General features: G+C 45.8%; 1 protein-coding gene across 4 annotated transcripts; it reads right to left on the bottom strand.

Moving 5' to 3' along the window:
- Positions 1 to 213: 213 nt before the first annotated feature.
- LOC131192702 (zinc finger and SCAN domain-containing protein 31-like) lies at positions 214 to 24,977 on the bottom strand. 4 transcript variants are annotated; one of them, XM_058172118.1, is made up of 7 exons: positions 24,865 to 24,977; positions 21,409 to 22,195; positions 8,962 to 9,073; positions 8,586 to 8,668; positions 4,094 to 4,220; positions 3,204 to 3,338; positions 214 to 1,264 (listed from the first exon to the last, which is right to left on the bottom strand). In XM_058172118.1, the coding sequence occupies exons 2-7, from the start codon at positions 22,141 to 22,143 to the stop codon at positions 270 to 272; spliced, it is 2,187 nt and encodes a 728-aa protein (XP_058028101.1). In that variant the 5' UTR covers positions 22,144 to 22,195; positions 24,865 to 24,977; the 3' UTR covers positions 214 to 269. The 4 variants fall into 4 exon arrangements, with proteins under 4 accessions (XP_058028101.1, XP_058028102.1, XP_058028103.1 ...); XM_058172119.1 differs by lacking the exon at positions 24,865 to 24,977 and adding an exon at positions 24,615 to 24,798; XM_058172120.1 differs by lacking the exon at positions 24,865 to 24,977 and adding an exon at positions 24,303 to 24,486.
- Between the last annotated feature and the right edge of the window lie 166 nt (positions 24,978 to 25,143).

Genomic DNA, 25,143 nt, shown 5'->3' with positions numbered 1-25,143 from the left:
TTTGTGAGTAATTCTGGCCTTATCTATAATTTCCTCGTTATCTCCAGAAACTTGGCAGGCCCGTGGGTAGACGTGGCCAGGACATGTATCTATGTAAATAAAAGGAGAAAAGAAGGCCTCTGACTGACTCTTTGCTGGGAGTATTAGGGGGAGGGAAACAGAACACCCATCCCTCCTATCGTAGAGATGGGAAAAAGGCTCTGTTGTCATTTACAGAATTCAAATGGCTTTTATTATTTTCCTTTCCTCTCCCATCCCTCCCTCATCCTTCAGAGGGGGCTGGATCCCAACGTCCAACGCGGGAAAGGCTGGCTGAGGGTGATGGGATCGAAACTCTTCCCATGTTCTGTAAGCGCATAAGACCGTTGGCCTCGGTGGGTGCGCTGGTGCCTGGTCAATTTATCCCTCCGAGAGAAATTTCTCCCACATTCGGGACACTTGAAGGGTTTTTCTCCCGTGTGAGTTTTTTGATGACCCATTAAGTGGGCTCTCTGCCGAAAGCATTTCCCGCACTGGGGACATTCGTAGGGTTTCTCTCCCGTGTGAATCCGCTGATGCCTCAGCAGAGGTTCTCGCGACGTGAAGCTCTTCCCGCAAGCCAGGCATTCGTGCAGCTTCTCGCCCGTGTGGATCTTCTGGTGTTTGGTCAACGTCTGTCTGTGCCGGAAGGATTTCCCACACTGGGCACACCGATACCGCCTCCCTTCCGTCTGAATGCCTTGATCTCTCTTTACAGCCTTCCGGTTTTTACCGTCTTTCTCATCCTTCGGGCGTTTGCGAGGTTCCTCCTCTGGGTGACTTTTCGGGTACCCCGTCAAATCGTCTCCCAGGTGGAAGTCTTTCCTCACCTCCACGGGTTCCGCTTCTTGCTCAGCTGAATGGACCCCCTGATGTTTATCCAAGTAACATTCCTGCTGGATCGTTTCCTCCAAAGAGGGACGTAGGCAGGGTTTCCCTTGCAGTTCCACAAATCCTGATTTATAACAGCATTTTCGTCCCTGCTTCGGCGGCAGGCCCTTTCCCCCTTCTGTCTGCGCGGTGGGGATCTTCTCAGCGGCTGTTGTAAGATCATCTGAGAGATCACACCATTCATCCTTCCCTTTTGTTGACGTCTTATCCACTTGGAATTCCCACCTCAGTCCGTGAATATTAGAGGGGGCAGAAAACGTCCACGGGGCATTGTCTGCTAAAATCCTGGGTGTTTCCTCCAGCACAATCTCTCCCCGCTGAGAATTTTCCATCTTGATCCAACCTCGGCTGTCACCTGAAAAAAGAAGAAAGGAATGTCTTTAGAGATTCTCAACCGTCCAGGTCACGGCTGTCCCAAAGGTGCTTTTTTCCCAAAGGACTTTTCGTGGTTTTATTTGTCTCTGAAAACGGTTCGATGGACAAACTAACAAAAGAACTCAAGGAAAAAGAGGACACAGAATATTATAAAGTATGTAAAGTGTGGTGTAGATGGTACGAATGGTTGGAAAATAGGAAAGTTAAGACAAATGATTAACATGGTAAATGTAGATGAAATAAAGGATGATAAATAATAAAAGTAAACTAAGATAAAGTTAAAACATATGTATATTAAGAAAGGGCCGCTTTGAATGAGCTGATAAGAAACAGTGATATGTATATAAATGTTGTATATTTTGTGTTTTGTTTTAATGTGTTTAAAATTTTAAAAAAATTTAAACTAAAAAAAAAGAAGAAAAAAAGGGAAATGTTTGGAAACATTTTCAAGGTTAAAAAACAACATAAAAGTCCAGTTGTCTTTTGAAAAGCATCTGTTGTGACTCCGGCCCCCGAGCCTGTCCTCATGGAGGAGGAGGACTCGGAGAGTGAGGGAGAGGAGCCGACAAGGCCTCCCTCTCCAGGTCCCTCCTTCCTGGCAACGCCTCAAGTACCGGCAGAAGGCCAGGAAGAAGGCGTGTCAGAGCCTCCACAGATAGAGGACGAGGAGAATCAATCCTAGATTGACCCTAGGCACCGTTGGCAAGAGAGGCGTGTGCAGCAGAGGAAGAGGTGTGGCAGGCCCAGAAAGTGCTGACTCACTGAGCCACACCCCACAGGGGATAAAAGCGGGTGGGGTTGCCATCTGGCCCTTGTGACGGACAAAAGCTACTAAGGGTGAACTGCATCGTGTGAGCTTCAGACAGTTTTTGGATTTAAGGCTTGGATTTTCATGATTCTTTAGACTCCTGGTTGCTCCGACGACGGACTGTAAACATGCTGACTCTTGATAAGAACTTGGCAGGCACTTGGGGAATCGCTGCCAGAACTTTCCTCTGCCAAAGGAAACCAGGCCAACTTGTAAATAAATTGCTGGCAGACGTTCTTCGACACGTGTGTTTTCTTAGGTGAGGTGGAGGGGACACAACAGCATCTTTGGGACAAGAAATTCTGATTCTGATTATTCTATCCCCATGATGGTGAATCTATGGCACGCGTGCCGCATGTGGCACGTGGAGCCATCTCTGCGGGCACGCAAGCCAACAGCCAGGTCAGCTCCACCGCACATGCCTGCGCACCTCCCCTCTGGCCAGCTGATTTTTGGGTCTCTGCCGGGAGACGCATGTACATGCACGGGGGTTGGGGTGGGTCGTGTGCGTGTATGGGGTGTGTGTGTGGCGCCCCCTACTCACTGTTTTTGTGCTAGCAGGCCTCCCTGAAGCCTCCAGGGACCAAAAACAGGGTGTGGCCGGCTAGCACCCAAATGGGTTGCGCGCACATGCGCAGGTGGCAGGGGGAGTGCGGAGGGGGGGTCACACATGCATATGCACGGGGGAAGGGCCTGCAGAGGGGCACTGCATTATGGGTGTCGACACACACGTGTGCGCTGTCGCTCACATGTGCGCTTTTGGCACCGGAGGAAAAAAAAGTTCGCCATCACTGTTCTATTCTTTGAGGGTCCATCCAGAGGTGGGATTCACTGACCTTCCCTTACCAGTTCCCAAATCTGAGCGCATGTGCCACCTCTGCGCATGGGCACTGCCTTCGGCGCATGTGCAGTAGTCATGCATTATGTCCAGGCAGGTGGGCGGAGCCTCCCGCAGTCGCCCCTACCGATTCGCGCGATCAGGACAGAACTGGCTGAATCCCACCACTGGGTCGGTTGTAAGTTGAGGACTACCTGTACGAACAGCTTCAAGGTTTTCTGGCTTTATCCTGAATTTCTAGAAGTTCCCCTCCCTACCCGCTGTTTGACTCACATCCCTCCTTCTGCACGTCATCCTCCATTGACACATTCCCTGTATTTATCTGGGCTGTTGTCCTGGTGGTCTCCTCTGCATCGTTTCCTCCGTACAAAGAAGTTTCCATTTTGATCCAGTTTCTGTTCTTGACACCTGAAGGAACCAAAAAAAGGGATAGTTTTAAGTTCGGTTTTGAACACTTTTGTGAATTCCATCGCTTCGTTTGCGCTTGTTGTGGACCAGCGGCAACCAATGAAGCTGGCAGCAGAGTCAGACAGTGTGGAGGTTAGGGAGGAACTTGGGCCAGTCCTGGGGGTTGGGGAATGCTCGGATGAGGGTTCTGCATCAGAGGCAGAGAGGGGGCCAAGGCCATCTGATACTTATATGCAGCCTCCGGAGTCTGACAGCAGGGAGGCAGAAGAACAGCGGGAGCCTGTTCCCAGTGTGCGCATGCACAGAGCTGCCAGACGACAAGAACAACTAAGAAAACAGGGTCGACTTGGGAGTAAGGCCTGGAGATGATTGGCCCTTCCCGTAAGATATAAAAGAAGAGCAAACAGGACATGAGCTTTTGCAGGAAGCAATTAGTTCATCCGGCTGATTCAAGATTTGAAAATTCTGTTTGTAACTCTGTGCCAAGTTTGGCCTTGCCCTGCGTGTGGAAATTAGCTCTCTGGCAGCCTTCCACGTGAGATAGGTGGGTGTTGATAACCTTCCTCTGAAAGACTGTTTATAAAGCCTTGCGGACTGTAAATGAAAGTAATTTACGGTCGTATAAATAAAAGAGGTTTTGCGGGACTAAGATTGTGCTTTATACTTTCTAAGGAAGCATAGGTCCGAACAATACTTCCTTGGTTGCAAGAATGCAGTCACTTGTCTTGACGATCAGTGCGCTCACAAGCACCTACCGAAACAATCCGTGTTGCCATTCTCCTCCTGCAGGACTTGCCAAAATATGGTCCGTTGACCCGGCTGGATCAGACTCTGCTCCATTGTCTGCAGAGGAGCTCCTGTCTCTTGGAGACTCATCGATCCCTACAAACAAGGATGCAGCCATCACTTAACTTGATGACATCGGTGAAGGGATGTCATGCTAACCTTGAGAATGGGGAAGGTATGAGTGAGCCATCAAAATGGGATAGCAGTAGCAATAGCTATTAGACTTATATACTGCTTCACAGTGATTTACAGCCCTCTCTACGTCAGGGGTCACCAACCTTTCGGATCTCAGGAACCACTAAATTTATAATTTTAAATCCCATGGACCACTAATACGATCTGCCTAATGACCAGCTGGGTGGGCATGGCAAGGTGTCATGTGACGGGGTAGGCATGGCCAACTCAATGTCACTCACGTCAAGGGGCATCTTGCCAGCCTCTACTCGCTACTACTTGCCTATTCGCCCGGGCTCTTTAGGGCCCCAATGGGAAGCAGTTGTTGGCGCTAAGCAGCCATCATGAGAAAGAGTTGGCAAAACAGCTCAGTTCAAATTGGATCTGACCAAGAAGGAGGCTCAGCAGAAGCACCTCACTGAGGACTACAAGCATAGGCTTTCCAAGCAGAGGGAAGACCTGCGGGAGTGCAAGGCCAGGTACCGGCGCCTGGCGGTTCAGTGAGCTGAGATGGTCAGCCAGTTCCAGGCCATGATGCAGTCCCACTGGAACAAGGCCCTCCGGCTCTTCGCCACCAGCAGCCCTTCCCTCCAGCCTTTGCCCAAAGCCCCACACCAGGAGGCTGAAGCAGACCCCAAGTCAGAATTTCTGCCCCTCCTCTGACCCACACAATAAGATCCCGAAGGGGGAGACTCTCTGCAGCAATACAAACGTTCATTGCACGTATCCGTCCCAGGGGCCGTAGTTTGAGGACCCCCGATTTAGTGCAATATAAAAAAAATGCAAATAATTTTTCTGGGGACCACCAAAATTTTCTCACGGGCCACCGGTGGTCCACGGACCGCCAGTTGGTGACCACTGGTTTACAGAGTCAGCATATTTTCCCCAATGATCTGGGTCCTCATTTTACCGACCTTGGAAGGATGGAAGGCTGAATCAACCTTGAGCCGGTCAGGAATTGAACTGCCGGACTGCTGGCAGCCGGCAGTCACTAGAAGTAGGCTGCAGTATTGCAATCTGACCACTGTGCCACCACGGCTCTTACGTTGTGAAAGGACTACAGGAAGTCCTCGACTTATGGCTGCAATGGAGACCAGCATTTCCATTGCTAAGCAAGGTGGTTGTTAAATGAGTCACATTGTCATGCCCCCTTTTATCTTTTCTGCCATAGTTGGTAAGCAAAGCATCACAGTTGTTAAGAGAATGACGAGGTCGTTTAGCAATTAATGTAACAAAACATGTAAGCCGCTCAAAGTTATCCTGCGGTAAGATAGGCGGCCAATAAATTTGATGAGAGAAAGAGAGGCAGAGAGAGAGAGAGATAAGAGAGACGGAGACAGAGGCAAAGAGACTGATAGATGATAGACAAATATAGACAGAGATAGAATAGAATAGAATTTTATTGGCCAAGTGTGATTGGACACACAGGGAATTTGTCTTGGTGCATATGCTCTCAGTGTACATAAAAGAAAAGATACCTTCATCAAGGTACAACATTTACAACACAATTGATGGTCAATATATCAATATAAATCATAAGGATTGCCAGCAACAAGTTATAGTCATACATAAGTGGAAAGAGATTGGTGATGGGAACTATGAAACGATTAATAGTAGTGCAGATTCAGTAAATAGTCTGACAGTGTTGAGGAAATTATTTGTTTAGCAGAGTGATGGCCTTCGGGAAAAAACTGTTCTTGTGTCTAGTTGTTCTGGTGTGCAGTGCTCTATAGCGTCGTTTTGAGGGTAGGAGTTGAAACAGTTTATGTCCAGGATGCGAGGGATCTGCAAATATTTTCAGATAGATAGAGATAAAGTGATAGAAAGATAGATACCACTGATATAAAGCTTGATGAGAGAGAGAGGGAGAGAGACGCAGAGACATAGATAGATAGATAGAGGGGTGAAATGCTCCCAGTTCGGACCGGATCATGCGAGAATCAGTAGCAAAAATCCTTTCCCCCACCCCCGCCCATGCCCCCCCCCCAATTGCCCGGTCTCCACTTGTCTACTTGCTGCTGCTTTCAGGCTCGCTCCTGCCTTGCTTTGCTTTGGCTACATTGTGTGTGAGTCAGTTGTGTTGTGTTGTGTTGTGTTGTGTGTGTGTGTAAAGTGTGAAAGTTGATTTTGGAGCTTTTTGTGGCTTGTAAGGTTCCTGCTTGTTGCAGGGGCCATTTTGGGTGAAGTGCAGCTGCTTTTATATTGTGTGTTAAGTCAGTTGTGTTGTGTTGTGTTGTGTGTGTGTAAAGTGTGAAAGTTGATTTTTGGTACCTCTTATTGTTTTGCATACTTTATTATTTTTATTATTGATTGTTATTGGCCACGCCTACCCAATCACCTGACCACCAAGCCATGCCCACCAATTAAGCCATGCCCACAGAACTGGTAGGGAAAATTTTTAGATTTCACCCCTGGATAGATAGATAGATAGATAGATAGATAGATAGATAGATAGATAGATAGATAGATAGATAGATAGATAATGATAGATAGACAGACAGACAGACAGACAAACATAAACATAAAGAGAATAGAATAGAATAGAATAGAATAGAATAGAATAGAATAGAATAGAATAGAATAGAATAGAATAGAATAGAATAGAATAGAATAGAATAGAATAGAATAGAATTTTTATTGGCCAAGTGTGATTGGACACACAAGGAATTTGTCTTGGTGCATATGCTCTCAGTGTACATAAAAGAAAAGATACCTTCATCAAGGTACAACATTTACAACAGAAATGATCGTCATAGTCCCATAGATGGTCGATTCTCTCGCCCCTTCTGTTCAACATCTATATGAAGCCGCTGGGTGAGATCATCAGTGGCTTTGGGGTGAGATACCAGCTGTACGCTGACGACACTCAGCTGTACTTTTCCACCCCAGGCCAACCCAACGAAGCTGTTGAAGTGCTGTCCCGATGTTTGGAAGCCGTACGGGTCTGGATGGGGAGGAACAGGCTCAAGCTTAATCCCTCCAAGACGGAGTGGCTGTGGATGCCGGCACCCCGATTCAGTCAGCTGCAGCCGCGGCTGACTGTTGGAGGCGAGTTATTGGCCCCAAAGGATAGGGTGCGCAACTTGGGTGTCCTCCTGGATGGACGGCTGTCGTTTGAAGATCATTTGACGGCCGTCTCCAGGAGGGCCTTTCACCAGGTTCGCCTGGTTCGTCAGTTGCGCCCCTTCCTTGATCGGGATGCCTTGTGCACAGTCACTCATGCGCTCGTTACCTCCCGCTTGGATTATTGTAATGCTCTCTACATGGGGCTCCCCTTGAGGTGCACCCGGAGGCTTCAGTTAGTTCAGAATGCAGCTGCGCGGGTGATAGAGGGAGCTTCACGTAGCTCCCACGTAACACCACTCCTGCACAGACTGCACTGGCTACCTGTGGTCTCCCGGGTGCACTTTAAGGTGTTGGTTACTACCTTTAAAGCGCTCCATGGCTTAGGGCCTGGGTACTTATGGGACCGCCTGCTGTTACCTCATGCCTCCCACCGACCCGTACGCTCACACAGAGAGGGACTTCTCAGGGTGCCGTCCGCCAAGCAATGTCGGCTGGCGGCCCCCAGGGGTAGATCCTTCTCTGTGGGGGCACCTACCCTCTGGAACGAGCTTCCCCCGGGTTTACGCCAAATACCTGACCTTCGGACCTTCCGCCGCGAATTAAAAACATACTTATTTATGCGGGGCTGGCTTAAATTTTATTGGTTTTAAATTTTATTGGTTTTAAATTTTTTACTAGTAATTTTTAGTGGGTTTTAGTTTATGTTCCAAAGTTTTAGGCCAATTATGTAATAAGTTTTTTAATTCGTATTTTAATTGTATATTATATTGTTTGTTTTACTTGGCTGTACACCGCCCTGAGTCCTTCGGGAGAAGGGCGGTATAAAAATTGAATAAATAAAAATAAAAAAATAAAAAAATAAATAGGGTACAATTTAACACTTAATGATAAAACACTTAATGATAAGCATAGGGTACAAATAAGCAATCGGGAACAATCAATATCAATATAAATCATAAGGATTACCAGCAACAAAGTTACAGTCATAAGTGGAAAGAGATTGGTGATGGGAACGATGAGAAGATAAATAGTAGTGCAGATTTAGTAAATAGTTTGACAGTGTTGAGGGAATTATTATCTTTATCTTTATATAAACATAAAGAGATAGATGATAGATAAATATAGACAAGTAGAGATAGACAGAGAGAGAAAGGGATTGATAGATGAGAGAGAGAGGGAGAGGGAGAGAGAAAGACAGGCGGGCAGAAAAATATCACCTACCTCATTTTGTTCAGCTTCACTCATTTCTGGTACTTCCAGAGAAAGCAACGAACTAGCATGACTTGGGCATTTAATTCCACTCTCTGCAAAGGGCGGGAGGGGATTTTAGAAAGCAAAATCAGACATTCTATTCAATCCTTGGTTGACTAGATCGGAAGCACGGCTACTTGAGCTGCACACAGCCTGTACAGCTGCACGTTAGCTATATACGCAACCAAGAACCGTCGCCTATGCAACTGGCCATCTCTATGTCCCCCCCCCACCCAGCCTCTGAGCATTTCTGTCTGGGGAATTCTGGGAATTGAAGTCCACCCATCTTCAAGTTGCCAAGGTTGAGCAACACTCGTCCACAGACCTCCACTTAAGGGATCTTTACCTAGCAAACTGGTCTCCCCACTACTGTTCAGCTCGCCGTCTTTGTAGATTTGCCCATTTCCAGGGTCCAAATTCTCTTCCTCCTCCACTTCCAGAGAACCCAGGCACACCTCCTGCAGCGATCAGAGAAACAAGCAACAACAACAAAAAAAAACCACACACACATACATTAAAAAAAAGAAAAGAAAAGGCAACGGACTTGAGGTTTCTACACCACTGAATCCTATATTTTTTCGCTCCCAACCTTTTAAGGCAGGGGTGTCAAAGCAGGGGTGAAATGCTCCTGGTTCGGACCGGATCGCCCGATCCGGTAGTGATGGCGGCGGGTGGTTAGGAGAACTGGTAGCAAAAATCCCTGCTCCCCCACCAGGCCCAGCTGAGCCGTGAGTTGTTGTTTTTTTTTTTTTTACTTTTAAATGCATTTTTTCTTCGGCCGAAACAATGGTTTTAAAAGTTAAAAAAAAAAAGCCTCTGATGATCGCGTGGCTCAGCTGGGTGCTAGCCAAAAAACGGGGGGTGGGGGGGCAGGGGGAGTCCATTTTTGCTCCCAGGAGGCTTTCCTGAAGCCCACTAGCCAAAAAACGGGAGGGGGGCCTTTTTGAGAGAGAGAGAGAGAGAGAGAGAAAGAAAGGAGGGAGGCAGGGAAGGAAGGAAGGAGAGGAAGGAAGGAGTACAAACCTGGCACTAGACGCAGCTTCAGAGAGTAATCCAGGGCTGAAAGGGACCTGGAGGCCATCTAGTCCAAGCCTGCTCCAGCAGGACATTGTTAATGAGTTTCTGTCTTTTGATCCCCCAGTCACATGGTTATATAGCCACGCCCACCCAGTCACATGGTTATATAGCCACGCCCACCCAGTCACGTGGTTATATAGCCACGCCCACATGCCCACCAGTAGCAAAAAAATTTAGATTTCACCCCTATGTCAAAGTTGATTTCATTGAGGGCCGCATCAAGGTTGGGTTTGACCTGGGGGGGGGGCAGAGTGGGTCTGGCCAGGGTAGGTGTAGCCAGCTCAACGTCACTCTTGTTGGGGGCGCCTGTAGTGGCCCGAGCGCTCTGCCAGAGAAAACAGGCTCCCAAACTCTGTTTTCAGCTGCTAGAACCTTCTGCAACCCTCTGCCAGTGAAAACGGAGCTCGAGCTCCGTTTCCATTGGCAGAGTCATCGCTCTCTGGTCCTTGTTTCCAGGGTGGCTCCGCGGGCCAGATCTAAGCACCCCATGGTCCGGATCTGGGCCCCGGGCCTTGAGTTGGACACTCCTATTTTAAGAAAATCACCGCTTTATTGAAAACTATCGAGGCCTGTTAGAAAAGCCAGGAATGAACAGGATCTGTGGGTCCCCTAGCACAGGGGTCTCCAACACCCAGTCCATGGATCGGCACCGGGCCACGGCATACCAGAAACAGGGCTGCGGAAACAAGCGAAAAATCAGATCTGCGGGATGCAGCGACATGTGAAATCACGCCCCCTCTGGTCCGCAGAAACACCTCTCTCCCCAGAATTAGTCTCTGGCGCCCCAAAAGTTGAGGCTGGCTGCTCTAGCAAATGCGCCCTGCAACTTGGCTTTTGCACAACTCCTACGGCTGTTTATGGAACCGCAACATTATTCACACTTTTTTTAAAAAAAAATATTAGCTGACCTCCAACTATCATCAAATCTCACCAGTTTTGATTATCCCTGATATCTGTTGAGGCTTTGGGGATGTGACGAGATTTAGGCTGTTTGGAACGAATTAATTTTACATGTAGTCCTCGGTCAATGACCACTTGTCCTTCTCTGTGGGGGCCCCTACCCTCTGGAACGACCTTCCCCCAGGACTTCGTCAACTTCCTGATCTCCGGACCTTCCGCCGCGAGCTGAAAACGTATTTATTCTTCCACGCAGGACTGGCATAGAATTAGTATTAGTATTTGTAATTTTAAATGGGGTTTTATGGTTTTATGTATTTTAATTTAGGGGCCAAATTTAATAAGTTTTTTAGCACTGTTTTTATTTGTATTGTATCCATTGATTGTTTATTTATTTATTTATTTATTTATTTAAATTTTTATACCGCCCTTCTCCCGAAGGACTCAGGGTGGTGTACAGCCAGAATAAAAAACAGTAAATATACAAAGTTAAAATATCAATTTAAAATACCTATTCAATAGTGGCCGAATTAAAACCGTCAGATTGACCAACCTAAAATACCCCATATAAAATTACAAAAGATTAAAAAAATTTAAAATTTAAAATTTAAAAATTTAAAAATCAGTCCAGTCCCGCTTGAACAAATAAATGAGTTTTTAATTCCCGGCAGAAGGTCCGAAGGTCAGATATTAAACGCAAACCGGGGGGAAGGTCGTTCCAGAGTAGGTGCTCCAACAGAAGGCCCTACCCTGGGGCCGCCAGCCGGCATTGCTTGGCGGACGGCACCCTGAGAGACCCTCTCTGTGAGAGCGTGCAGGTCGATGGGAGGCATACGGTAACAGCAGGCGGTCCCGTAAGTACCCGGGCCCTAAGCCATGGAGCGCTTTAAAGGTGGTAACCAAAACCTTGAAGCGCACCCGAAAGACCACAGGTAGCCAGTGCAGACTGCGCAGGAGCGGTGTTACCCGGGAGCAACGAGGAGCTCCCTCGATCACCCGCGCAGCTGCATTCTGGACTAACTGGAGTCCCCGGGTGCACTTCAGGGGTAGCCCCATGTAGAGAGCATTGCAATAATCCAGACGGGAAGTGACGAGAGCATGAGTGACCGTGCATAAGGCATCCCGGTCCAGAAAGGGACGCAACTGACGGACCAGGCGAACCTGGTAAAAGGCTCTCCTGGAGACGGCCGCCAAATGATCTGTAAACGACAGCCGTCCATCCAGGAGAACGCCTAAGTTGCGTACCCTCTCTGTTGGGGCCAGTGACTCGCCCCCAACAGACAGCCGCGGTTGCAGCTGACTGTACCGGGGTGCCGGCATCCACAGCCACTCCGTCTTGGATGGATTGAGTCTGAGTCTGTTTCTCCCCATCCAGACCCGTACGGCCTCCAGGCAACGAGACAGCAGTTCGACAGCTTCATTGGGGTGGCCCGGGGTGGAAAAGTACAGCTGAGTGTCATCAGCGTACAGCTGATAACTCACCCCGAAGCCACTGATGACCTCGCACAACGGCTTCATGTAGATGTTGAACAGGAGAGGCGAGAGAATCGACCCCTGCGGCCCCCACAAGTAAGGTGCCTCGCGGTCAATCTCTGCCCCCCTGTCAACACCGTCTGCGACCGGTCAGAAAGATAGGAGGAGAACCACCGATAAACGGTGCCTCCCACTCCCAACCCCTCCAACCGGCGCAGCAGGATACCATGGTCGATGGTATCAAAAGCCGATGAAAGATCCAACAGGACCAGGGCAGAGGAACAACCCCTATCCCTGGCCCTCCAGAGGTCATCCACCAACGCGACCAAAGCTGTCTCCATGCTGTACCCGGACCGTTGATTGTTGATTGTTGATTTTATCTGGCTGTGCACCGCCCTGAGTCCTTCGGGAGAAGGGCGGTATAAAAATTAAATAATAATAATAATAATAATAATAATAATAATAATAATAATAATAATGATGATGATGATGATGATGATGATGATGATGATGATGATGATGATGATGATGCTTTGAAGTTGTGACAGAGCTGAACGAACCTATGGAACCGATGACCGGTCCTCAAAGTTCTTGCCATTGCACCATCCCCACAGTCATGTGATTGAATAGAATAGAATTTTATTGGCCAAGTGTGATTGGACACACAAGGAATTTGTCTTGGTGCACATGCTCTCAGTGTACATAAAAGAAAAGATACGTTCATCAAGGTACAACATTTACAACACAATTGATGGTCAATATATCAATATAAATCATAAGGATTGCCAGCAACAAGTTATAGTCAAACAGTCATAAGTGGAAAGAGATTGGTGATGGAAACTATGAAACGATTAATAGTAGTGCAGATTCAGTAAATAGTCTGACAGAGTTGAGGGAATTATTTGTTTAGCAGAGTGATGGCCTTCGGGAAAAAACTGTTCTTCTGTCTAGTTGTTCTGGTGTGCAGTGCTCTATAGCGTCATTTTGAGGGTAGGAGTTGAAACAGTTTATGTCCAGGATGCGAGGGATCTGCAAATATTTTCACGGCCCTCTTCTTGATTCGTGCAGTATACAGGTCCTCAATGGAAGGCAGGTTGGTAGCAATTATTTTTTCTGCAGTTCTAATTATCCTCTGAAGTCTGTGTTTTTCTTGTTGGGTTGCAGAACCGAACCAGACAGTTATAGAGGTGCAAATGACAGACTCAATAATTCCTCTGTAGAATTGGATCAGCAGCTCCTTGGGCAGTTTGAGCTTACTGAGTTGGCACAGAAAGAACAGTCTTTGTTGTCCTTTTTTAATGATGTTTTTGATGTTAGCTGTCCATTTGAGATCTTGCGATATGATAGAACCCAGAAATTTGAAGGTTTCTACTGTTGATACTGTGTTGTCAAGTATTGTGAGAGGTGGAAGTATGGAAGGGTTTCTCCTAAAGTCTACCACCATTTCTACGGTTTTGAGTGTGTTCAGTTCCAGATTGTTTTGGTTGCACCACAAGGCTAGTCGTTCGACCTCTCTATATGCGGATTCGTCATTGTCTCGAATGAGACCAATCACTGTTGTATCATCTGCAGAGTTTGCAGTTTGCCATTTGCAGAGTCAGAAAGAGGGCTCTGAAAATATCTACAGACCCCTTGCATCCTGGACATGAACAGTCTCAACTTTTACCCTCAAAACGGCACTATAAGGCAGGGGTCTCCAACCTTGGCAACTTTAAGCCTGGCGGACTTCAACTCCCAGAATTCCCCAGCCAGCAAAGCAAAGCTGGCTGGGGAATTCTGGGAGTTGAAGTCCGCCAGGCTTAAAGTTGCCAAGGTTGGAGACTCCTGCTATAGGGCACTGCATGTCAGAACAACTAGACACAAGGACAGTTTTTTTCCCCCATGCCATCACTGCTAAACAACTAATTCCCACAGCACTGTCAAGACCATTTAGAAAGGCTGTATTATTATTATTATTATTATTATTATTATTATCCTCATTTCCTATTACCTCCTTCGCTAGTTATGACTATAACTTTGTTGCTTGTATCTTTACGATTTATATTGTTTTATTTAGTTTCCAAGTATGATGTATGTTGACTGCTTAAGTGTTGTATCTTGTGATTTATGATGAATGTATTTTTATGATGACTAGGATCATGATTTATCACTTATAGCTGTTGCGTAGACCAAGAGCTTATGCACCGAAGGCAAATTCCTTGTGTGTCCAATCACGCTTGGCCAATAAAGAATTCTATTCTATTCTGTTCTATTTCCCACATGCAAAGTAAATGGAAAAGCTGGAAGGAATTCGTAAATCACAATCGCGATGACTCTCACTTACTGACTGCAAGGAATTCACTTAACAACAGCAACCGGAATTGCTAGACCTGCTGTTGTAAGTCAGCATGGTCACATGATTTTCCGCTTTATGACCATGTGGCTAAATGATGATTTCCCAATCCTACCATTGATAAGATAAGACTACTTATAAATAGCAGTACCTTCACCCACCACCAGAGGACTCTAGACTCTAGAATCAGTGGTCTATCCTCATATCGTTATTTCTAGTATTCCCTTTTACAAAAATTCTGAGTATCTCACTAGTCCTCATGACATTCTATGATGCCAAACAAGCTATACAGGTAGTCCCCGACTTACAACACTTTGCTTAGTCAACGCTCAAAGTTACAAAAGCACTGAAAAAGTGATTTATGACCAAGGTCACATGATTTACATTTGGATGCTTAACAACTGATTCACATTTATGACTCAGTTGCAGTGTCCCGGAGTCATGTGACCCCCCCTTTTGGGACCTTCTCACGAGCAAAAGTCAATGAGGAAATCAGATTCACTTAAAAAATGTGTCAAAAAAAGTAATATAAAAATGGGGCAAAATGCATTAACAAATTTCTCACTTAACAACATAAATTTTGGGCTCAATTCTTGTCATAAGTCGAGGACTACCTGTATACCGCTTCATAATGCTTTGCAGCCCCCTCTAAGTGGTTTACAGAGTCAACCTATTGCCCCAACAACAATCTGGGCCCTCATTTTTTTTTTATTATTATTATTATTATTATTATTATTATTATTATTATTATTATTATTATTATTATTATTATTATTTTTATTTTTATTTTTATTTTTATTTATTTATTTATTTATTTTAATTTATTTTATTTACATTTATATCCCGCCCTTCTCCGAAGACTCAGGGCGGCTTACATTGTGTAAGGCAATAGTCTCATTCTATTTGTATATTTATATACAAAGTCAACTTTGTATATTATTATTATTATTATTATTATTATTATTATTATTATTATTATTATTATTATTATTATTATTATTATTATATCAGAGTTGGAAGGGATCTTGGAGGCCTTCTAGTCCAACCCCCTGCCCAGGCAGGAAACTATACACCATTTCAGTCAGATGGTTATCCAACATTTTCTTAAAAAATTCCAGTGTTGGAGCATTCACAACTTCTGCAGGCAAGTCGTTCCACTGATTAATTGTTCTAACTGTCAGGAAATTTCTCCTTAGTTCTAAGTTGCTTCTCTCCTTGATTAGTTTCCACCCATTGCTTCTTGTTCTAACCTCAGGTGCTTTGGAGAATAGTTTGACTCCCTCTTCTTTGTGGCAACCCCTGAGATATTGGAACACTGCTATCATGTCTCCCCTAGTCCTTCTTTTCATTAAACTAGACATATCCAGTTCCTGCAACCGTTCTTCATATGTTTTAGCCTCCAGTCCCCTAATCATCTTCGTTGCTCTTCTCTGCACTCTTTCTAGAGTCTCAACATCCTTTTATTATATTGGATAGAAGGCTGAGCCGGTCAGAATTGAACTGCTGGCAATGGGCAGAATCAGCCTACAATAGTGCATTCTAATCACGGCTCATCACCCTATCCTATGCATTTCTTAACTATCCTGAAGGTGTTAAGACTCATCTGCCTCATCCAAAGTCAAAAGTTGGAAACTTCTATCAGATTTAGAAGTGGGGCCTGGAGCTGCCTAGAAAGAAATATACAACCAAGATCTAGTGGCTGCCTTTCATTTTACATCTGGTATGTATTAGGATTGCTTTTAACAAGAGCAGACTACTTTATTTTTTAAAAAAAAATTTTTGAGAGGCATAACTGGAAGCACAAAAGCCAGCTTGCAGGGCTGCTGAGAGACAATGAAGGAATGTTATGTTGGCAAGGAACGTTGAGAGAAATTGTCCCGTCGCATCTGGAGGGTGGAGAAGTTGCATTTGGCACTTCCAAGACTGGGTTGGAGAGTTTCAGCAGGGATTTTACACATTCCATCCATCCCTAAAATATAATGCCAAAAAAACTAATTTCTGGCCAATTATTGGTCAGTATGGTAAAGTATCTGGATTTAAGGTGAATCAGCAAAAGACAAAGATGATAACTAAAAATATGAATATACAACAAAAAGAAGAGTTAGAAAGAACTACGGGTTTTGAAATCGTTAAAAAGGTTAAATATTTAGGAATATATATTACAGCTTCAAATGTCAAATTATACAAAAATAATTATGAGGTATTGTGGCAGAAGGTATGGAAAGAATTGGAGAATTGGAAGAAGTTACAACTATCCTTACTGGGAAGAATAGCGGCTATAAAAATGAATGTTTTGCCCAGGTTTCTATTTTTATTTCAAATGATACCGGTACTTAAGAATGATATCAAATTACAGGAATGGCAACAGGGGGTTAATAACTTTGTATGGATGGGCAAAAAACCAAGAATAAAATTAAAAATAATGCAGGACATAAGGGAAAGGGGGGGGTCTTAAAATGCCTAATTTAAAATTGTATTATGAAGCAGTTGTCTTATCATTAATTACTGATTGGATTAATTTAACTGAGGAAAGAGTTTTGAATATAGAAGGTTATGGTTTGTTATATGGGTGGCATGCCTATTTATTATATGATAAGAAAGTAGATAAAATATTTAAAAATAATATAATTAGAAATGCATTATTGAGGGTTTGGAGGAAATATCAATATAAATTAGATGGAAAGATTCCAATATGGGCAATCCTGAGACACATGATAGAAAATATAAATATATATCAAAAGATGGAGGTAGTTACCTATAAAGAACTTCTTTGTATGGAAAAGGGGGAATTACAATTAAAATCCAGAGAAAAGATGGGGGAAGAAGGGAAAAATTATACATGGTTCCAATATGGACAATTACAAGCTAGATGGAAATTAGATCAAAAAATAGATGTTAAGCAAACTGAGGATAATTTGTTAAAACAAATGAGAGATCAAGGTCAACAGCATATTAAGAGGTTGTATAATGTATTAGTAGAAATAGACTCAGAGACTGAACTGGTTAAGGATTGTATGATTAAGTGGGCACAAAATTTTCAGCAACCAATAATGTTGGAAACTTGGGAAAGAATTTGGGTGAGGAATGTTAAATTTACACAAGCGCAAAATATGAGAGAAAATTTTATAAGATGTTTTAAAGATGGCATTTAGACCCCAAAAGTTGTCGTGTATGTATCCTAATGTACAGGCTAAATGTTGGAGATGTGATTGTGAAGATGCCACTTATTACCATATATGGTGGACTTGTAAAAAAGTTAAAGCATTTTGGATTAAAGTATGGTGGATCATGCAGAACATTCTGAAATAGAAGATTAAGTTTACCCCACAGTTCTTTCTACTAGGAATAATTATGAATTGTACAGCTATAGAGACTAAATTGATTTTGAATTTAATAACAGCCGCAAGACTTTTGATTGCTCAATATTGGAAGAAAGAAGAATTACCTACAATTGAAGAATGGACACTCAAAGTATCAAATCTGGCAGAAATGGCAAAAATTTCTGTTTACTTGAAAGACTATACACAAGAAAAATATATTTCAGAATGGAAAATGTGGATTGATTATATTCAAAATAAGTATCAGATAAAAAAATATCGAATAGCATATGAGTAAATTTAGGAAATATTTTGTATTAGATATATTTCTGAAGGAGAGGGGAATTGAGATTATGTGTGGAGTGACTAGAGATTATAATTTAGGATTTATTTTGGATTATGATTGTTAGTTTTGATACCCTGCATTTTGTTCTGGGAAGTCGGGGTGGGGGTGGGGGTAAGGGAGGGAATTGGGGGGGTTGAGGGTAGAGGATGGAGTGATGGTTAATGTACAGGGATTATTGAAGATGTATAAATATAATTAATGTAGGGTCGGGTCTGCCCAGTTACCATTTTAGAACAGTGGGGATGGAGAAAAAAGGAGAGAGTAGGAGGTAGGAAAGAGGAGAAGAGGGGGAGAAGAGGGAGAAGAGGAAGGAAGAGAGGTAGAAGAGGGAGAAGGAAGGTGGAGGGTGGAGGGAGGAGAGGATGTAGATAAGAGAAGGAGAGGAAGGTCTGGAAAGTAGAAGAAGGTAGAAGAGGGAAGAGAGTTAAAAGGGGGGGGGGTGACTGGGCAAGCCCGACTAATTGTATATAACTGTACATTGGATGAGCTGTTGGATATAATTGTAAAAATAAAACTTTTTTATAAAAAAAAAAAACCTAACTTCTGGCTGGGTTCGCAGAGAACACCATGCTTGGTTCGGGAAACTTATTGTCGGACGATCATGCAAGCCACTGACTAAGCCATAAAACACACTGGCCAGATGCTCACAATCCTTTGCCAATTGTCTACGGAGATTCTCAATCATCCAGGTCATGGTTGTCCCAAAGGTGCTTTTTCAAAAGGCGAGTTTTTCCTTAAAGCTGTTTTGCTTCTCATCCAAGAAGCTTCTTCAGTTCTGACCGAATGGTGGAGAGGATTCATACTCCTTGCAGGCAGCTGGTCATTTGCATTCTTTTAGAGAGCCGTTGAGGCCACTTGGAGGTTTATCTGTGCCCTCAGGGTCACCTGAATAGAGCAAATGGCTGTTGGAAGCTTCTTGGAACTGCTGAAAGGACTTTTTTGTAAACAGGAGATAGATGTTGTTGTATCCCTCCCCCTCCATTGAGAGAGGGCTGTTCAATTTTCAATTCTGACATAGCAATAGCACCAGGGGTGGGATTCAAAAATTTTAGCAACCGGTTTTCTGCTTGGTTGCTGGATGTGTGTGTGTGTGTGTGTGTGTGGCCATGGTGGCCTTCTGGAGGCCGGAAATGGGCCTATTTTTCACCCTCCCCAGGCTCCGGAGGCTTTCCTCAAGCCTCTTGGAGAGCAAAAATGGCCTCCACCGGGCTCTAGAGGCCGGAAACAGACCTGTTCCCAGACTTCTGGAACTTCCAGGAGGCCCATTTTTCGCCCTCTCCAGGCTCCGGAGGCTTTTCTTGAGCCTCCGGGAGGATGACAATGGCCTCCACCGGGCTCCTGAGGCCCTCCAGAGGCCGGAAATGGACCCATTTTCAGACTCCCGGAACTTCCAGGAGGCCCGTTTTTCGCCCTCCCAGAGCCTCCACTGCACTTAACCTGGGATACAAAACGGGCCCTGTGGAGACTCCTGGAACTCCTTGCAACTACCGGTTCAGTGAACCAGATGTAAAATTAGCATCCGGCTTAGGGCCGGGCTACTTGCGGGACCGTCTGCTGCCACCGACTGCCTCCCACCGACCCGTACGCTCTCACAGGGAGGGTCTCCTTAGGGTGCCGTCTGCCAGGCAGTGCCAACTGGCGACGCCCAGGGGAAGGGCCTTCTCTGTGGGGGCTCCCACCCTCTGGAATGAGCTTCCCCCAGGACTTCATCAACTTCCGGACCTTCGAACCTTCCGCCGCGAGCTTAAAACACATCTATTTATTTGTGCAGGACTGGACTAGAATTTTAATTTTAAATTTAATTTTAATGGGGTTTTACTGTTTTAATTGTAATTTTAAATTTTTGGCCTATTTAAATAAGTTTCTTAATTAGTTTTTATCTTATATTATATTTGTATTTTTATCGGGCTGTAAACCGCCCTGAGTCCTTCGGGAGATAGGACGGTATAAAAATTTGATTAAGTAAAATAAATAAAATAATAAATCCGATTCAAGTGAACCAGCTGAATTTCACCCCTCAATAGCACTTAAGTCTTATACACCACTTCACAGTGTTTTCCAGCCCTCTCTAAGCGGTTTACAGAGTCAACAAACTGGGTCCTCATTTTACCAACTTCGGAAAGATGAAAGGCTGAGTCAACCTTGAGCCTGGTGAGATTCGAACTACCAAACTGCAGGCAGCCGGCAGGCAGCAGAACTAGCCTGCAGTACTGCCCTCTAACCACTACGCAACCAGGGCTCTAGATGGCCTCTTTTGAGTCCTCTTTCAAACCACAGTTTCAAATGTCTTCAAGCAAAACAAAGGAAGTCCAGTTGCCTGTTGAAAAAGCACCTTTGAGAAGTGATGTGTACAAATAATCCTTGATTTACAGTCATTTGTTGTTGTGTCTTGCCCGTCCTCAGAGCAGCCGGGGCCTTCTTATCTGCTCCCGAACACGGAGGAATGTATGCCTCCCGGCCCCAGTTCTGGCTCCATGCCCAGACAAACTGCAGAAGAAGGAGCATCTCCCGGCCCCAGCCCTGACTCCATGCCCAGGCAAACGGAGCAGCTAGACCCCTCCCCCTCCTCCACAGCATGTGAGCCTGAGGAGGGTTTATTACCAACAGCTGATTGGAGTGACCCTCGCATCAGAAGATTGGATAGGCGGAGGCAACAGAAGGAAGGGAGGGGCAGGCCTTAATGAGTGCTGAGTCATGGAGCCACACCCCATGGCCTATATAAAGGATCTACTTTCTGGCAGTCTCTGAGTCAGGCAAAGTCGAACTTATCTTGCTGAAGTCACTTACTGGTCTCCTGCCTGCTCTGAGGACTTTGCTAGGACTTTGGGCAGAGCTGCAGAGGCAAGCCTGATTCGGATTTCCCTGACCCGGCCGTCAGCGGAGGAGTGGGACACGACATTTGTTTAATGGTTGTCCAACCATACAACAGCACTGAAAGTGACTAATGACAAGTTCTCACACTTATGACCGTTGCAGCGTTCCCCAGTCACGTGAGCAAACTTTGGGTGCCGGGCAACCGACATGTATTTACAATGGTTACAGCCTTCTAGGTTAACGTGATCGCCATCTACAACCTTCCTTGGGAGTTTCTGACAAGCAAAATCCATGGGAGAAGCCGGATTGGCTTAACAACTGCAGGCTTCTCTTAACAACTGTAATGATTCACTTAACAACCATGTCAAAAAAGGCTGTAAAATGGGACACGACTCAGTTACTGTAACAATGGGTTTGTCTAGCAATGGAAAACTCGTTCAGCAACGGAAAATTTGGCCTCAATTGCAGGCCTAAGTCGAGGACTGATTATGAATCCAACTCCGCATCATAAAAACAACTCCAGAAATGAAAACTGACCTGCCATTTCCTGGTTGTGTCCTCCTGCTGGTTCAACAGGAAGTCCTCCATCAGAGCCACCGCCTGGGAACACGTGTCCGGTCCTCTAGCTCGGATCCAGCTCTGGAGATCTGATGGGAGGCTGGCCAGGAACTGCTCCAGGATCAGCAGCTCCAGAATCTGCTCCTTGGTGCGTCTCTCCGGCCTCAACCACTGGTGGCAAAGCTCCTGGAGTTGGCTGTGGATCCTTCGGGGATCTTCTACCTCCCGGCAGCAGAATTGCCTGAAGTATTGGCGTTGCGCGTCTGTCTTGATGGCTTCCTCTCTCAAGATGGCGGTCTTCACTTTGGCGTAGTCTTCCCGGTCTCTGGGTTCCAAGCTTTGGAAAGCCTCCTTAGCTTCTCCACTCAAAGCGGGAAGGAGATGGGCCACCCACTCTCCACTGGGCCAATGGCAGGCTTGGGCCACCTGCTCAAAGGAGGCCAAGAAGGCCTTGGGGTCTTCCCAGGGGGAGGCCTCTGACGGAATAGGATTTCCTGCCCCGGGTTGACTGGGCTGAAGTGTCCTGAGGAACTCTTGCCACTGGGTTTCCCAGCGCTGATGCATCGTCTTGCAAGTCTCCCTTTGGCCCTCTTGAGATCCGGCCCCTTGTAAACCGTCTGCCGTATATTCCAGCCGAACAGCACAGCTCAAGTTTTCGACATCTTTTGGTCCTTCGTGATGGGACCTGGCGGTTCTTTGCCTTCCTTGTTTCATGTCTTTTCTGCTTTGGTCAATCCTGGCCAACCGAGATTTAGCCACAGGTCTTCTGGAAAACAAGATGGTAGGCAGAGGGATTCAGTTTTGATCTTCCGAATGGTGCCGGAGATCTAGCTAGGCCTAGAGGCAGGGGTGCTATTCACTTAACTTTGTTACCGGTTCGCAAATGTGAGCGCGCCCACCTCCGTGCATGCGCAGGGCCTTTCGCACATGCGCAGAGCATCAAAAACGGGACATGATGTCATCCAGGCGGGTGGGCGGAGCCTCCTGCAGCCACCGCTACCGGTTCACCCGAACTGGATTGGACCGGCTGAATACCACCACTGCCTAGAGGTCATCCTCGACTTTCAACCACAAATCGAGCTCAAAATTTCCATCGCTATGCTAGCCAGTTGTTAAGTGAGTTTTGCCTCCATTTTTGATCATGTGACCATGGGGAGGCTGCAACGGTCACTAAACAAACTGTTGAACGCCGAGGACATCGTGTTTGCAAACCTGATGGCACGAACAGGTAGTTCATTTGTTTAGGGACGGTGAAAAGTTACATCCGAACTGAGAAAAGGGACTTTGACAGCTTTTCATACTTATCACCATTAACCATTCTGCAATGATCAAATGATCAAAATTCCGATGTGCGGCAACTGATTCATATTTATGACGGTAGCGGTGTCCCGGGGTCATGCGATCCCCTTTTGTGACCTTCTGATAAGCAAAATCATTGGGGAAGCCAGATTCACTTAACAACCGTGATACGAACTTAACAACTGCAACGATTCACTTAACAACGGTGGCAGGAAATGTCGTAAAATGGGGCAAAAACTGACTTAACACATGCCTCACTTAGCAACATAAATTTTGGGCTCAATGGTGGTCGTAAGTTGAGGACTACCTGTATAGCAAACCATGTTAAATCATGGTTTATACATGGCTTATATGAAGCCACAAAATCTGGTTTATATGGCCACAGTAGCCAGAGACACACCATACCTTATGCTAACCTATATCATCATCATCATTCTAACCACTGTCTATCCATTGCAGGATGAAGGCCTCTTCCGTATGTTTCCAATCTATACGGTCCTGACCTCTTCTTTTGCCAATTGGGCCCACAATACTTGCTATACACAACCCATGATGGTTTGGTACCAGTATAGCTCACGTCAAGCAACTAAGATGGAACACCATCTGGCTTCGGCTTTGCCATCGCAGTCCTCAAACCATGGTTGGCCAAAAGGTTTGCAGCATGTTCATCGGACCCCTTTTCCTTCTTCTTTCTTTCTCTTCCTTTCCTTTTTCCTTCCTTCCTTCCTCCTTTTGTTCCTTTCCTCATCTCTCTCTCTCCCTACCTCCTTACCAGTATCTATCTTCATCATCTGTCTGTCTGTCTCTCTCTCTCTCTTTCTCTCCCCATACCTACCTACTTACTTACCGTATCTATCTTCATCATCTCTCTGTCTGTCTCTCATTACCTACTTACTGGTATCTATCTTCATCATCTCTCTGTCTGTCTGTCTGTCTCTCCCTACCTACCTACTTACTTACCGTATCTATCTTCATCATCTCTCTGTCTGTCTCTCATTACCTACTTACTGGTATCTATCTTCATCATCTCTCTGTCTGTCTGTCTGTCTGTCTGTCCCTACCTACCTACTTACTTACCGTATCTATCTTCATCATCTCTCTGTCTATCTGTCTTCCTCTCCCCGTACTTACCTACTTACTTACCGTATCTGGTTACCACCTTTAAAGCGCTCCATGGCTTGGGGCCTGGGTACTTACGGGACCGCCTGCTGTTACCTCATGCCTCCCACCGACCCGTACGCTCACACAGAGAGGGACTTCTCAGGGTGCTGTCCGCCGGGCAGTGTCGGCTGGCGGCCCCCAGGGGAAGATCCTTCTCTGTGGGGGCTCCTACTCTTTGAAATGAACTTCCCCCTGGTTTACGCCAAATACCTGACCTTCGGACCTTTCGCCGCGAACTGAAAACGTATTTGTTTGTTCGCACGGGGCTTTCTTAAATTGTCTAGATTTCGAATTTTAAATTTTATTTAAGTTTTAAATTGGGGTTTTTTAGATTTTTAACCATTTTAATTTTCGGCCAAATTGTATAATAAGTTTTTTAATTTACTTTTAATTGTACATTGTTTCTTTTTTACCTTGGCTGTACACCGCCCTGAGTCCTTCGGGAGAAAGGCGCTCTATAAATCTAATAAAATAAATAAATAAATAAATAAATCTATCTTCATCATCATCTCTCTGTCTGTCTCTCCCTACCTACCTACTTACCATATCTATCTTCATCATCTCTCTGTTTGTCTGTCTTCCTCTCCCCATACTTACCTACCGTATCTATCTTCATCATCTGTCTGTCTCTCTCGACCTACCTACCTACCTACCTACCTGTATCTATCTTCATCATCTCTCTCTCTCTCTATCTATCATCATCATCATCACCATTATCATCTTACTGTTCAATGCATTATATGTTTATTGGCTCATTCATTCAGATTTTTGGACCAGCCCAACAACTCCCGTGGACTTTGAGGCCACACACGAAACGGAAGAACGCAGAGAACTCAACAAGGCAGCAACGGGGCAAAAAGTTGGGCCACCGCCCCGGCCGCAGCGCCCAGGAGAGGCGGCCGGAGGACGGGCGGTTGACGGCCCCGATCAGCCACGCGGGGTTTCGAGCGGCCCCGGGGAGCCCACCGACCGTACCGGAAGCGTCGGAGGGGAGGCCGGCGGGCGCGGAGGAGGCTACCCGGCTGCTCTGCGGGGAAGGGAGGGAGCGAGGGCGGGTGGGAGAGGCCGGACGGCCAGGCTCGGCGGCTCCGCTCCCTCAGCGCTTCAATGGCGGCGGCGGCGGCGGCGAGGAGACGATGCGCGGCCGCCCTCTCCTGGCCGGCGGGACGGAGCGGAGGGGAGCCGGGACCGGCCGGCGGCTCCAGGCGGAAAGGAGGCGCGGCGGGCAGCGCTTTGAGCTCGGAAGGAAGCAGG

This window comes from Ahaetulla prasina, chromosome 2 (genome assembly GCF_028640845.1).
Source record: "Ahaetulla prasina isolate Xishuangbanna chromosome 2, ASM2864084v1, whole genome shotgun sequence".
Taxonomy (NCBI): domain Eukaryota; kingdom Metazoa; phylum Chordata; class Lepidosauria; order Squamata; family Colubridae; genus Ahaetulla; species Ahaetulla prasina.
Note: the sequence above shows the minus strand (reverse complement) of the source record. Positions and strands in the feature narration are given on the sequence as shown.